The 16,367-nt window shown below is 50.3% G+C and overlaps 1 protein-coding gene across 6 annotated transcripts in view; it reads right to left on the reverse strand.

Moving 5' to 3' along the window:
* Positions 1-16,367, reverse strand: part of zbtb47b (zinc finger and BTB domain containing 47b) — a 311,756-nt gene that overhangs the window by 222,815 nt on the left and 72,574 nt on the right. The window contains exon 1 of one of the 6 annotated variants that reach the window (XM_038798524.1): positions 950-1,085. The exons of 4 other annotated variants lie outside the window; for them this stretch is intronic. In XM_038798524.1, coding sequence (XP_038654452.1) covers positions 950-955 — 6 coding nt within the window. In that variant the 5' untranslated portion in view covers positions 956-1,085. Of the gene's footprint in view, positions 1-949; positions 1,086-16,367 lie in introns of those variants that run through there. One more of the 6 variants, XM_038798526.1, reaches the window with a different exon arrangement.

Consider the following 16,367-nt stretch of genomic DNA (forward strand, 5'->3'; position numbering starts at 1 on the left):
CTTAGAGCGGAGAGGTTGGGGGGGGGGGGGTGGGAGAGGAGGAGTCATCAAGGTGTACAATATGTGGCAGATAGATAGGGTTGATTGGAAGAAACCCTCCCCAGTAGTAGAAGGATCAATAATCAAGGAGCATAGATTTACGGTTTTTGAGGAAAAACATTTTCCACTCAGGGGGTGGCGGGAAACCGGAATTCACCACCTGAAAGGGTGGTAGAGGCGGGAAAATAGGTGGTGTCCGATGGCTGGCGCAGACACGACGGGCCGAAAGGCCTCTTTCTTCGCTGCAAAAGCTCAATATCAGATATGAAAATCTCCCTCTGGACAACATAATGCACAGGAACTCGCCCTGGATATTAATATATCGCCCCAAGAACAATCTGGAACATACAAGATCACCTGAATATCACATAATATAAAAGCAGTTGCTGGATAATACGAGATATGTGGAAATCTCCCTTCTGGATAATACATTACATAAGGACAAATCTCCTCGGATATTAATACAGGGATGATGTATTTCGTGTGAACATTCCTCTCGCTGGAGAGGAGATGGGGGGGGGGGGGGGAGGTCCACATTCTCCATACCGATTCTTTCGCAACAAGTCTGCGCTGCAACTGCACTTGAAGGAGGGTCTGCTGTCAGCGGCCTCCCGGGACAGAATGCACACCATCCCGGGTGAGGCCCACTCCGGCCTCCCTCCCTCCGCCACCGCAGCCCGGACCCATCGCCTCTCCATTTCCAGCATCGCCGCCGCTTGGCTATCCGAGTCCGGAGGCTGGCAGCGGCCTACAGCCTGTCCCCCCCCCCCCCCCCCCGGACCCGCCAGCCAGCCAGCCCCCGACCCGCGGCGGCCGGGAAAGGGGCGGCGTCCAGCGGGAAAAGAGTTAATCTAAGGCCGGCTCTGCCTGTCGCGCGTTGGGGGGGGGGGTTTAATTCTCTCGCTCTTACCCACATCACTCGGCCCTGGCGACCGGAGCGGCGCCTCGGCTCGGCTCACCCAGCCCGCTCGGACCGGCGGAGCCCCGTTTAACCATTCGCTGCCCCGAGAGCTGTCACTCAGAGCCCGAGGGGGCGGGCACTCTGGAGGCCAAAACACCGGGAGGGGGGGCGGCAATTACAGATTGGGAGACCCCCCCCCCCCATCAATATAACCAGGAGGGGGGGCGGCAATTACAGATTGGGAGACCCCCCCCCTCATCAATATAACCGGGGGGGGGGGGCGGCAATTACAGATTGGGAGACCCCCCTCATCAATATAACCGGGGGGGGGGGGCGGCAATTACAGATTGGGAGACCCCCCCCCCCCCCCATCAATATAACCAGGAGGGGGGGCGGCAATTACAGATTGGGAGACCCCCCCCTCATCAATATAACCAGGAGGGGGGGCGGCAATTACAGATTGGGAGACCCCCCCTCATCAATATAACCGGAAGGGGGTGTGACAATTACAGATTGGGAGACCCCCCCCCCCCCCTCATCAATATAACCGGGAGGGGGGGCGGCAATTACAGATTGGGAGCCCCCCCTCATCAATATAACCGGGAGGGGGGGGGGGCAGCAATTACAGATTGGGAGACCCCCACCCCCCCTCATCAATATAACCGGGAGGGGGGGAAATTACAGATTGGGGGACCCCCCCCCCCCCCCCCTCCTCATCAATATAACCGGGAGGGGGTGTGGCAATTACAGATTGGGAGACCCCCCTCATCAATGTAACCCGGAGGGGGGGGGTGGCAATTACAGATTGGGAGACCCCCATCCCCCCTCATCAATATAACCGGGAGGGGGGGGGGCGGCAATTACAGATTGGGAGACCCCCCCCCTCACCAATATAACCAGGAGGTGGGGCGGCAATTACAGATTGGGGCCCCCCCCCCCTTATCAATATAACCGGGAGGGGGGGGCGGCAATTACAGATTGGGAGACCCCCACCCCCCCTCATCAATATAACCGGGAGGGGGGGGCGGCAATTACAGATTGGGAGACCCCCACCCCCCCTCATCAATATAACCGGGAGGGGGGGCGGCAATTACAGATTAGGACACCCCCCTCACCAATATAACCAGGAGGGGGGGGGGGGCGGCAATTACAGATTGCCCCCCCCTTATCAATATAACCAGGAGGGGGGGTGGCAATTACAGATTGGGGGTCCCCCCCTCATCAATATAACCGGGAGGGGGGGGCAATTACAGATTGGGAGACCCACCCTCACCAATATAACCGGGAGGGGGGGCGGCAATTACAGATTGGGAGACTCCCCCCTCATCAATATAACGGGGGGGGGGGCGGCAATTACAGATTGGGAGACCCCCCCTCACCAATATAACCAGGAGGGGGGGCGGCAATTACAGATTGGGGGTCCCCCCCTCATCAATATAACCGGGAGGGGGTGTGGCAATTACAGATTGGGAGACCCCCCTCACCAATATAACCGGGAGGGGGGGCAATTACAGATTGGGAGAACCCCCCCATCAATATAACCGGGAGGGGGGGCAATTACAGATTGGGAGACCCCCACCCCCCTCATCAATATAACTGGGAGGGGGGGCGGCAATTACAGATTGGGAGCCCCCCCCCCCCTCATCAATATAACCGGGAGGGGGTGTGGCAATTACAGATTGGGAGACCCCCCTCATCAATATAACCGGGAGGGGGTGTGGCAATTACAGATTGGGAGACCCCCCCTCATCAATATAACCGCGGGGGGGGGGGCCGCAATTACAGATTGGGAGCCCCCCCCCCTCATCAATATAACCAGGAGGGGGGGGCGGCAATTACAGATTGGGAGACCCCCCCTCATCAATATAACCGGGAGGGGGTGTGGCAATTACAGATTGGGAGACCCCCCCTCATCAATATAACCGCCGGGGGGGGGGTGGCAATTACAGATTGGGAGACCCCCACCCTCATCAATATAACCGGGAGGGGGTGCGGCAATTACAGATTGGGAGACCCCCCCCCCCTCATCAATATAACCGGGAGGGGGGCAGCAATTGCAGATTGGGAGCCCCCCCCTCATCAATATAACCGGGAGGGGGGGGCAGCAATTACAGATTGGGAGACCCCCACCCCCCCTCATCAATATAACCGGGAGGGGGGGAAATTACAGATTGGGAGACCCCCCTCATCAATATAACGGGGGGGGGCGGCAATTACAGATTGGGAGACCCCCACCCCCCCTCATCAATATAACCGGGAGGGGGTGTGGCAATTACAGATTGGGAGACCCCCCTCATCAATGTAACCCGGAGGGGGTGGCGGCAATTACAGATTGGGAGACCCCCATCCCCCCTCATCAATATAACCGGGAGGGGGGGGCGGCAATTACAGATTGGGAGACCCCCGCCTCACCAATATAACCAGGAGGGGGGGCGGCAATTACAGATTGGGGGGCCCCCCCTCATCAATATAACCGGGAGGGGGGGGCGGCAATTACAGATTGGGAGACCCCCACCCCCCCTCATCAATATAACCGGGAGGGGGGGCGGCAATTACAGATTAGGACACCCCCCTCACCAATATAACCAGGAGGGGGGGGGGGGGGGGCGGCAATTACAGATTGGGCCCCCCCCCTTATCAATATAACCAGGAGGGGGGGGGCAATTACAGATTGGGAGACTCCCCCCTCATCAATATAACGGGGGGGGGGGAGCGGCAATTACAGATTGGGAGACCCCCCCCTCACCAATATAACCAGGAGGGGGGGCGGCAATTACAGATTGGGGGTCCCCCCCTCATCAATATAACGGGGGGGGACGGCAATTACAGATTGGGAGACCCCCACCCCCCCTCATCAATATAACCGGGAGGGGGTGTGGCAATTACAGATTGGGAGACCCCCCTCACCAATATAACCGGGAGGGGGGGCAATTACAGATTGGGAGAACCCCCCCATCAATATAACCGGGAGGGGGGGCAATTACAGATTGGGAGACCCCCCCTCATCAATATAACCGGGAGGGGGGGGGCGGCAATTACAGATTGGGAGACCCCCACCCCCCCTCATCAATATAACCGGGAGGGGGGGGCAATTACAGATTGGGAGACCCCCCTCATCAATATAACCAGGAGGGGGGGCAGCAATTACAGATTGGGAGACCCCCCCCTCACCAATATAACCAGGAGGGGGGGCTAAATTACAGATTGGGGGTCCCCCCCTCATCAATATAACCAGGAGGGGGGGCAGCAATTACAGATTGGGAGACCCCCCCCTCACCAATATAACCAGGAGGGGGGGCTAAATTACAGATTGGGGGTCCCCCCCCTCATCAATATAACCGGGAGGGGGTGGCGGCAATTACAGATTGGGAGACACCCACTCATCAATATAACCGGGGGGGGGGGGGCAATTACAGATTGGGGACCCCCCCCTCATCAATATAACCGGGAGGGGGGTCGGCAATAATTACAGATTGGGAGACCCCCCCTCACCAATATAACAGGGAGGGGGGGGCAATTACAGATTTGGAGACCCCCCCTCATCAATGTAACCAGGAAGGGGGGCGTCAATTACAGATTGGGAAACACCCCTCCCCCCTCATCAATATAACCGGGAGGGGGGGGCCGCAATTACAGATTGGGAGACCCCCCCCTTCATCAATATAACCGGGAGGGGGGGGGCCGCAATTACAGATTGGGAGACCCCCCCCTTCATCAATATAACCGGGAGGGGGTGGGCGCCAATTACAGATTGGGAGACCCCCACCCCCCCTCATCAATATAACCGGGAGGGGGGGCAATTACAGATTGGGAGACCCACCCCTCATCAATGTAACCGGGAGGGGGGGGCGGCAATTACAGATTGGGAGACCCCCACCACCCCTCATCAATATAACCGGGAGGGGGGGCAATTACAGATTGGGAGACCCCCCCTCATCAATGTAACCGGGAGGGGGGGGCGGTAATTACAGATTGGGAGAGCCCCCATCTCATCAATATAACCGGGAGGGGGGGCGGCAATTACAGATTGGGAGACCCCCACCCCCCCCACATCAATATAACCGGGAGGGGGGGGCGCCAATTACAGATTGGGAGACCCCCCCTCATCAATATAACCGGGAGGGGGGGCGGTAATTACAGATTGGGAGAGCCCCCATCTCATCAATATAACCGGGAGGGGGGGGCGGCAATTACAAATTGGGAGACCCCCCCCTCACCAATATAACCGAGAGGGGGTGTGGTAATTACAGATTGGGAGAACCCCCTCATCAATATAACCGGGAGGGGGTGTGGTAAATACAGATTATAAAGTAAGGGCTTTAGAAAGTATCGAGAGGGAAAGCAGTCATTCAAGACTGAGCTAACCCCAGCACATCAGAAACTGCTGTGGCGTTTACAGGTTTGGAGCTGTCCCAGCAAGAATTGTTTTAATAATGAACAAACTTATATCAATAAAAGCATCTTACGACATCCGCAGGACATGATAAAATTCTTCACAGCCAAAGAAATATAAGCAAACGTGTGGCCATTACAGCCATTACAAATATCTTATTCTGGTCCGAAAGGTTTTAGGAAATGGGATTCCAAAGTATCCCAGCTTTCTAAACAACTGGGGAGAGGAGTGGGAGAATGGAACGAAGATAGCGGAAAGTACAAGTCATGATTGGGTGTTGTTTGAAGGGGGTGGGGGTTAAGGAGAAAGGGGTTCAGGACTGATATCTGTTTGGATAACCGGCCAAACTATAGGCAAAGTTCTTATAGAAAGGGTTGTCAAAACAAAAGACCATTCTGCCCACTTTTTAAAAATTATTTCTGGGGTTGCGGGCATCGTTGGCTGGGCCAGCATTTATTGCCCATCCCTAATTGCTATTTCAGAGGGCATTATACGAGTCAACCACATTGCTGTGGGTCTGGAGTCACATGTAGGCCAGACCAGGTAAGGATGGCAGATTTCCCCCCGAAAAGATTATTGAACCAGGCGGGCTTTCATGACCATCGACAATGGTGTGATGGTCATCTTTAGACTTTTGATTCCGGATTTATATTGAATTCAAATTTCACCATCCGCTGTGGTTGGATTCAAAGCTGCATTAGCTTGGGTCTCTGAATTATTAGGCTAGTGAGAATACCACTACACCACCGCCATCCCGGTCGGCTAGTGCAACCTCTTTAATTGCAACCATACCTCCCTATTCTTTTCTCATGGGGAAGTATGCAATGATCACTGAGGAAAGATACTAGAGGGCGGACCAAAGGGGATCAATGACATTTGACCTGTGGGGAGTGGGGGGGGGGAAGGAGATACATCAAAAACATTGCCAGCCGAAGGGAGGCTGCAATCAATTCAGGATCCTTTGCTGTTTGTAATATATATATATATAAAAATGACTTGGAAGAAAACGTAGCTGGTCTGATTAGCAAGTCTGCAGATGATAGTAAGATTGAAGGAATTGCGGATAGTATGGGGAGCACACGGCCCACTCTACAGGTGTGGTACAGCAGAAATGGAAAAGTATTTTTTAAAGCAAAACAACGTTTATTCTATGAACTCAAGTTAACCTTTTTAAAACATAGTGAACATCTTAGCAACCATTAATTCAAATACAACCCCCAAAGACTACAACACTAAGTAAACGTTTAAGCTTTCATTTTTAACATCGATACGACTTAAAAACAAAACCTTTATCAGAAGCAAAAGTTTTAAATCACCAGGATTGATTTACAGTCTTTAGATTACAGAGAGAGATTCATACAACTTCTGTCTGTGACTGCAGCTATCCAGCTCTGAAAACGAAACTAAAACACACCCTGTAGCCTGCTCAAAAACGAAAGTAAAAAGCTGACAGACAACCCGGCTCCACCCACTCTCTGACATCACTGCAGTAATAAAGACCCATTTCTTAAAGGTACTCACACTACAGATATTTTTATAAACACCTATTTCTTAAAGGTACTCTCACATGACAGGCACAAGTTCAAGGTGAGGGGGGAAAGGTTCTGAGGAGTGTGTAGGGAAACTATTTATTTATTTATTTTTACACAGAGGGTGGTGGTGGCTTGGAATGCACTGCCAAGTGAGGTGGTTGAGGCAGATACGTTAGCGACCGTTAAGACTTATCTGGATAAGGGCAGCACAGTGGCACAGTGGTTAGTATTGCTGCCTACGGCGCTGAGGACCTGGGTTCGAATCCTGGCCCTGGGTCACTGTCTGTGAGGAGTTTGCACATTCTCCCCGTGTCTGTGTGGGTTTCGCCCCCACAACCCAAAAGGTGTGCAGGTTAGGTGGATTGGCCACGTTAAATTGCCCCTTAATTGGAAAAAATAATTGGGTACTCTAAATTTTTATTTTAAAAAATTTTTTTTTAAAGACTTATCTGGATAGACCATGAACAGACGGGGTATAGAAGGATACAGGCGGTAAAGGACACGTGATCGGCGCAGGCATAGAGGGCCAAAGGGCCTGTTCCTGTGCCGTATTGTTCTTTGTTCACCAATCCCAGACAAGTACATACTTCAACATTGTAAACACTCATACATCTATAAAGAAGCTCTTGTACAGAAGTTGTATGAATGAAGGGACATCACACCACACTGATGAATGTTTAGTGCAGCCACTGGCATTCATTGTCCACCGAACCTATGCACCATCATTTCTGCTGCAGCCCCTCCAACCCAAAACTGACTCCATCCAGTCTGCAAACATGTTTTCAAGCAGAGGGCCAGGGAGGTGGAAACCCTGCCCCACCTTCCTTTAATCTGGAGGTGCTGAATCTCTTATTCACGCCCTGAGTTCTTTTAATCCCGCACTGATGAATTGTAATTCTGCTAGGGAGGAACATGCTGCTGCCCTTTTCTCTATCCCGCCTCACTGCCCCTCCCCTTTCTTCCCACTCCAACCTCCAGATCAAAACACCTCCCAATCACATCCTGTACGGTGGAACCCGCCTCTGCTTTAATTACTTCCTCTCACCAGTTGTTCTCCAGACTCCCCAGCACCACCCTCAATGTGAAGACGGGATTTTGTCTCCATAAGGTCTGTGCGGTGGTCACTCCTGCCGAAAATGTCGCGGACAGGTGCATCTGCAGCAGCAAGAAGGCTGGTGCGGAGGTATGTTTTTCCCTTTTGTTGATTCCCTCCCTACCTGTCGCGGTCCCAGTCCAGCAAGGACTCAGCTAGCTTGATCAGTAGTGGTGAAGTCCCCCAGCTGGAATACTTTCTGTTCCTTTGTCATCCCAGAGCTTCCTCCAAGTGGTGTTCAACATGGACGAGTACGGATTCACCTGCTGGTCATCAGCAGGAGGTTTCCTTTGACCCGAGGCCGTGAGACGTCTTGTGGGGTTCAGGGTCGATGTTGAGAACTCCCAGGGCAACTCTCTCCCAACTGTATACCACTGTGCCGCCAACTCTGCTGGGTCTGCCCTGCCCGTGAGACAGGACATACCCAAGGATGGTGATGGTGGTGCTGCGACGTTGTCTATAAGGTTTGATCCCATGAGTATGACTATGTCAGACTGTTGAGTACCCCCCCCCCCCCCGAGAGGGTGTGGCAATTACAGATGGGGGGGGGGGGGGGGACCCCCATATCTCTGGTTACCCTCTTGCCCTTAATATACACATTAAACACCGTGGAATGTTTCTTTATTTTGCCCGTCAGTGTTTTTTCACGCCCCTCTTTGCTCTCCTTTTTTTTTTGTTTTAAAAAGTACCCCCCCCCCCCTGCACTTTTATACTCCTCTGGGGCAGCAGGGTAGCATGGTGGTTAGCATAAATGCTTCACAGCTCCAGGGTCCCAGGTTCGATTCCCGGCTGGGTCACTGTTTGTGTGGAGTCTGCACGTCCTCCCCCTGTGTGCGTGGGTTTCCTCCGGGTGCTCCGGTTTCCTCCCACAGTCCAAAGATGTGCGGGTTAGGTGGATTGGCCATGCTAAATTGCCCGTAGTGTCCTAATAAATGTAAGGTTAAGGGGGGGGTTGTTGGGTTAGGGGTATAGGGTGGATATGTGGGTTTGAGTAGGGTGATCATGGCTCGGCACAACATTGAGGGCCGAAGGGCCTGTTCTGTGCTGTACTGTTCTATGTTCTATGTTCTATGGGGCAATCAGTATTTTGAGCCCACTGAATCTGCCGTAAGGCTCCCTTTTTTTCCTGATCCAACTCTGTGTGTCACTCGCCACCCAGAGTTCTGCAAGTATTGCCAATTAGGAATGACAGTCGTCACATCGAGAAATCAACAGGAACCTCGTTTTGAAAGACGCAGACAATAAACAAAAATTGTAAATAAATACAACTCCGGGGTTAGCAACAGAATAAACCACCCCGACAGTCTGTGTGAGGATTCACTGCAGGAGCCAGGAGCAGTGCTGCAATAAGTCTCCACACCGGGACTGGGAACTCCACCCTGACCCAGCTAGGTCCGGGAGCCTCGGGCCCTTGCCCTGCTAAAACCCCAAGCCTCACTCCCTCCCCTTTATGCAGCCAGGAACATTACCCACACCCCGAGGAATGGGAGATTCAACAACACCCCTCCCCCCCCCTGCTGGGACCAGGGTAAGAAATCGAGACCACACGCTCATGTGAAGAGTAAACGCCCTTATACGTTGGCTGAGCTTGATAACTTTCAATGTAGTTGCTTCTTTGAGTTTTCTAGGAAACTGGGGCCCTCCTGAGGCTATGAGCTTCATCATCCACCTCACCAGAGGGGATGCATCTGTCGACACGTCACACGATAATAATTTTTATTTTTTATTTTGCAAACACGAGGGTTTTGTAAACAGTTGGATTGTTCGGAAGTGGCAAGTATTTGAAGGCAGCCCTAATTTTTTTTTGTTCTGGGAGGTGAATATGCCAGGAAGGTCCCAGTTATGGCCAATCTCCAGCATTCGAAACAAAAGAGCTCAAAAATAAATAAATAATCAAACACAGTCCTCCTCACTTCCCTTCCGAGTGTGACATTTTTCTATTTCCCGCACTGGCCATGCTGTGGCCTCAAGCGACACTGTCAAATTAATGCTAGCCAATGCCAAACCAGGAAAAGCATTTATACTTGGGGAAGGAAGGCAGGAAATTAAAGTTAACACTTTTTTTTCTTAAAATCTGCCTTCACCAACCTGCATTCCTATAGCACCTTAAAACGGAGCAAAAATGTTTGAAGGAGAATTGTCAAACAAAATGCAACAGAGCCACTTATATCAATTAGGGTAGCTTAATGAAGAGGTGGTGACTCAGGTAATTCCAGAGCCCAGAGGTCCTCCACGACCTAACCTGCTGGTCATGTGCCCATTTGTGCACCCAAGCCAACATACGAGAGCCCAGAAAGATCCAGATAGAACCAACCCCACCCCGGGAAGAAAATCAGCCAGGTTCCCTGCTCTTAACCACAATCCCGTGAGCACATTCTCCCCCACCCTGATAGTAGTATACTTGTAGATGTGGGTAAATGACCGATTACGGCTCCACCATAATTCCAATGTGGTTGTATGACTAGAGGTACTACGGTACCTGGGAGTGTGAGCTACCATTGGTGGAGAAGGCTCGCAGCTCATTGGCCCAAGTGTTTGCATTTCATTGGTCGGGGGGTGAGCTACCATTGGTGGAGAAGGCTCGCTGTTCATTGGCCCAAGTGTTTGCATTTCATTGGTCGGAATGTAAGATAGCTCCGCCCAGAGAGGCGGGATATAAGAACCCGTGTTTTCCCAGCAGCCAGCCTCTTTCTGTACTCGAGCTGCTGGGGAAATATCTTGTTGATTAAAGCCTTCAATTCGGACTACATCCCCGTTTCAGTAGCTATTGATTGCGCATCATCCAACTTCATCCCCCCCTATCCACAATCTGCCGGTGTGGAGTTTGCATGACTCCTCTCTCCACCCCCCCCCCCCCCCTCCCGAGTCTGTGTGGGTTTCCTCCGGGTGCTCCGGTTTTCTACCATAGTCCAAAGATGTGCAGGATAGGGCGGGGGAGTGGACCTAGGTGGGGTGCTCTTCCAGAGGGCCGGTGCAGACCTGATGGGCTGAATGGCCTCCTTCTGCACTGGAGGGATTCTATGGTGTGTGCGCGATGTTGAGACCGGTTCATGTGGAGACAAACTCTGGGATTTAAAGGCAGAATCTTCGGGTCTCTAATCTCTCAGTACCACAGTGACAGACTCAGGAGGTTTCACTCCCAACCGCAGAATGATACATTTACGGATTAAGGTCCCACTCCAAAGAGCTGACAGCCAGATGCAGGCGGAGTGTTGCATTGTCAGAGCCGCTGACCTTCGGATGAACTGCTACACCAACTGTTGCAACTTCCCTCAGGTGGGCTTCAGAAATTCCGCGGCATTATTTCAAAGATGAGCTGTGGAATTATGCCAACATTGCTGTTTGTGGGAGCTTGCTGTGCACAAATTGGCTGCTGCCCTTCCCACATTATAATGGAAAATACAATTCACAAAAAATAGCAACATGGGAACTAGGCACCCGAACAGGCGCCAGAGTGAGACGACTGGGGGGTTTTCACAGTAACTTCATTGCAGTGTTAACGTAAGCCTTCTTGTGACAATAATAAAGATGCCTTTCCAGTTTCCCGACCAAAATGGATAACCTCGCACTTGTGCACGTCAAACACCATCTGTCAAATTTTGGCCCCTCTCCTAACCTATCTGGATCCATTTGTAAATTTCATACTTCCCCATTGCAACTTTCTGTCCCACCTGATTTAGTGTCATTTGCAAATTTGGCTGTAGTACCTTCTATCCCTATATCCAAGTCGTTAATATAGATTGTAAACAGTTGGGGCCCCAAGGACCAAACACGGTGACACTCCACTAGTTACATCTTGCCAACCATTTATCCCCAATCACTTGATTGCATGGTGTACCGAAAACAACCTCTCTCTAAATGTTGGAAAGACCAAGGAACTGATCATCGACTTCAGGAAGCGTAGCACGACACACACTCCCGTCTGCATCAATGGCTCCGAAGTGGAGATGGTCGATAGCTTTAAAGTTCCTGGCGGTCTCCATCACCAACAGTCTGTCCTGTTCCATTCAAGTTGATACAACAGTCAAGAAAGCCCAACTACATCTCTACTTCCTACCGAAGCTAAAGAAATTTGGCATGTCTGCATCGACTCTCACAAACCTCGACAGATGTGCCATAGAGAGCATCCTATCTGGTTGCATCACAGCCTGGTAGCACGGTAGCATAGTGGTTAGCACTGTGCTGCTCTTACTCATGTCTTTGCTTTGTTTGGCCCCTTGTTCCGCACTGTAACCAATCACTGTTTGTCGATGTACCATTTGTCAATGTTCCCTGTTGATTATTCTTTTGTCTACTGCGTACGTTCCCTCGGCCGCAGAAAAATACTTTTAACTGTACTTCGGTACATGTGACAATAAATCAAATCAATCCAAAATCAAATCAAATCTGTGCGTTCTGTCCATCAGCCAGTCTTCTATCCCAACTAATAAATTACCCCTAACCCATGAAATCTAACCTTGTGTATTATTGGCTGTAAAGTGTATTGGGGCTCCCCAACGTTGTGAAAGGCAGGATGTAAATGCAACCCTGACTTTCTTTAAACACGAAAAGCCACTGGTGAAAACTTCAATGTTCTCAGAACAAGGGAATTAAAATGCTGCCTTTGGAAAGGGAGTGATGTAAGGACAGGCAAGGAGAAATGGCACGGGTAACACAGGTGAGGGGTTTGCCTTGGCAAATTCACTGTGACCCAGCAGGAAAATACCAGGACAATACACCAGGTTTCAAAGCCCATTGCTTTGCCGTACCTTTACTAAACCCAGACTGGCAGCTCTGCTCCACACACTAGTCCTTCATAAAATACACATTTCACTACAGGGCAGTGATGAACTGACACACAGATCAAACAGAACACTTTAAAAAAAAACCACTAGCTGCATGCTAGTCATGTGAAGTCATTCTCAGCAACCCAACTTATAACCAACAAAAAAGAAAACCACCACTCAAACACAAATGCTAGAAATACACATTCAGCACTCAAAATGATAGATGGTTTATAGGGGAATTGCACCTTTGACCCATTAACCACAGGCCGATTTAGCTCAGTTGGCTGGACAGGTGGCTCGTGATGCAGAGCGAGGCCAGCAGCCTGGGTTCAATTCCCATACCGGCTGAGGCTATTCGTGAAGGTCTTCTCAACCTTGCCCCTCACCTGAGGTGTGGTGATCTTCAGTTTAAATCACCATCGGTCCTCTATGGGTGGGATCTGATGGAGTTCCTGTACCTTGGGAAAATGAAGTCCACCGTGAGGGGAGCAATTGAGGGATTCTCCCAAAGATGGCAGCCGTTCATTCTGTATCGCCAAGAGCTGGTCGTCGTTAGTTGATAATGAAGGGGGGTGGGGGACAGAGTGTTGTTTGGGTGGGATGTGTCGTTTTGGTGTTATTTATGAAAAAAAAAGGTGATAGAAGCCTACGGTCATCTGGGACTATGGCGAATTTCCTTACTTACCCAATAATTTTGGCCTTTGTTTCTTTCCCCCAGATACTCACTGGCCTCCCCTGCATTTCTAGCATTTTCCATTATGTCATACATTTGGAACCGTTGCTTCCCCTCCCTCCCGACTGTGGACCTCTGACATTAGGCGAGGCCACTCCCAGTCACTGTGGATCCTGGATTCAGGGAAGAGCTCCACCAACTAGGCACAGGTTGGTGACGAAGGAAGGTGGGAGGAGGAGGAAAAAACATGAAGCAGAAATCTTAAAATAGATTCATAAAGAACGTGCTTTGCCACTATCACATTGTGGAGGTGGTAAAGTATCAAGCTGATCCAGTAAGTCGCACATTTCCAAGGCTGGATCAAAGCTGCTTTCAATGCACTGGCTGTGTTACGCCAGAAATGGAAACGCTCCCTACAGAATCCATCAGAGGAATCGATGGACAACAGAAACACAAAACACTGAACAATCTCAGTGAGAGCTTGGACAAAGAGTCGGCGAGACTCGAAAGGTTCTGGGCGGCACGGTAGCACAGTGGTTAGCACTGTCGCTTCACAGCTCCAGGGTTCCAGGTTCGATTCCCGGCTTGGTTCATCGTGTGAAATTTGCACGTTCTCCCAGTGTCTGCGTGGGTTTCCTCCGGGTGCTCCGGTTTCCTCCCAAAGTCCAAAGATGTGCAGGTTAGGTGGATTGCCCACGCTAAATTGCCACTTAGTGTCCAAAGGGTTTGGGTGGGGTTGCTGCCTTACGGGTATAGGGTGGAGGTGTGGGTTTAAGTGGGGTGCTCTTTCCAAGGGCCGGTGCTGACTCGATGGGCCGAATAGACTCTTTCTGTACTGTAAATTCTATGTCTATGTTAGCTCCCTTCTATCTCCACAAATGTTGTCAGACCTGCTGTGGGATTGTCCAGTATTTTCTGTTTTAGGTTCCAGTGCCCGCAGTCATTTGCCTTTATCCTCGAGAAGAATCGCTAACCAATGCACAGAGATTTAATAATAATCTAAATCATTATTGTTGTCACAAGTAGGCTTACATTAACACTGCAATTAAGTTACTGTGAAAATGCCCTGGTCACCACATTCCGGCGCCTGTTTGGGTAAACGGAAGGAAAATTCAGAATGTCCAATTCACCTAACATCACGTCTTTCGGGACTTGTGGGAGGAAACCGGAGCACCCGGAGGAAACCCACGCAGATACGGGGGAGAACGTGCAGACTCCGCACAGACAGTGACCCAAGCCGCGAATCGAACCTGGCACCCTGGAGCTGTGAAGCAACAGTGCTAACCATGCCGCCCACAATAAGATATTTGGGCAAAAGATAAAGAGGGGAGATGATGTTTTAAAAAGGGAGGAATTATGATCATCTGGAAAACACTCCTCGAAAAGATGGTAGTAGCAGAGTTACACAGACTCTTAAAAGCACAGAAACAGACCACTCGGCCCAATGGTATTTACCCGCCCCACGCGCTTCCTCTATCTTACTTCATCTAACTCACCATAGATCTATTCCCATCTCCCTCATGGACTTAACTCACTTCCTCTCAAATGCATCTAATCACCTCAACTGCTCCAGGTTCTCACCACTCTCCAGGTAACAAACTTGCATTTGTTAGCAATAGTAACTTTCAAAAAGAAGTTGGATACATAATTGAAATGGAATTTTATGTCGGCTATATGGAAAGAGCAGGGCGAATGGGACTAATGGAATCGCCCTTTCAAAGAGCCGACACAGGCACAAAGGGACCAAATGGCCTCCTTTTGTACGGGACAATTTCAGATTTGAGGAATTGGAATGTGTTGGTTTAAAACGCTCTTCTTACCCAAGTGCCAAATTCACCAATAACTATTTGTTATCTGTAGTTGACTTCTGCTGTAACTACCCAAAATTACTGTGCACAAAGGACTAATTTAACCTCCGTGCTGATACTGAGCCTATAAAGTGGTCAATCTAAGGAACAAGCTCTCTCAGGAGAGGGTGGAAGCCGTTAGCATTAATTCATTCAAATTAGATAGATTTCTTTTATGATGCAGGAGTAATTTGAAAACAGAATTGATAAATATCGCATGCTTGGATGGAATAGGTGAGATTGAACATCAGGCTCCCCATTACTGGAGGGGTTTCTTCCATTATGTCAGCATCTGTTGTAGACTAATTGATAAAGATCAATTGTTATAATCAGTCATCAGCTCGATTATCATTGCAAGTATCAGGTATAGCAGAAGGTTAACTAGATCGGCTGTGTCCTATCACTGGCCTATAGATGGGATGTATAGCCAATATATTAATAAATACTTTATTGTTTCAACTTGCTACCATATCTTTTGCACCAACAGGTAACAGACTTGGAACATACAAAAGAACATACAAATTAGGAGCAAGAGTAGACTATTCGGCCCCTCTAACCTGCTTCACCATTCAGTAAGATCGTGGCACGGTAGCACAGTGGTTAGCACTTCTGCCTCACAGCACCAAGGACCCAGGTTCATTTCCGGTGTTGGGTGACTGTGCGGAGACTGCACTTTCTCCCCGAGTCGGCGTGGGTTTCCTCCGGTTTCCTCCCACAGTCCAAAGATGTGCAGGTTAGGTGGATTGGTCAGGCTAAAATTGCCCCATAGTATCAAAAGGTTAGATGGGGTTGTTGGCCTTGGCATGATGGTCTTTCAGAGGGTCAGTGCAGACCCAATGGGCCGAATGGCCTCCTTCTGCACTGTAGCAGTTCTATGATCCGATGATCCAAGCCTCTTCCACAAGGTGAAACATCCTTCAGTCAAGTCCCTGTCAGGTCCCCTTGCGATCTTGTATGTTTTAATAAGATCACCTCTCATTCTTTTAAACTCCAATGGATTTAGGCACAGTCTGCCCAACCTCTCCTTATAAGCTAACCCCCTCAATCCGAGGAATCAGTCGAGTAAACATTCTCCGAACTGCTGAATGGAATATAAAATTAGGGAGGATTTACTACAGTTGTA

This window comes from Scyliorhinus canicula, chromosome 5 (assembly GCF_902713615.1).
Source record: "Scyliorhinus canicula chromosome 5, sScyCan1.1, whole genome shotgun sequence".
Lineage (NCBI taxonomy): Eukaryota > Metazoa > Chordata > Chondrichthyes > Carcharhiniformes > Scyliorhinidae > Scyliorhinus > Scyliorhinus canicula.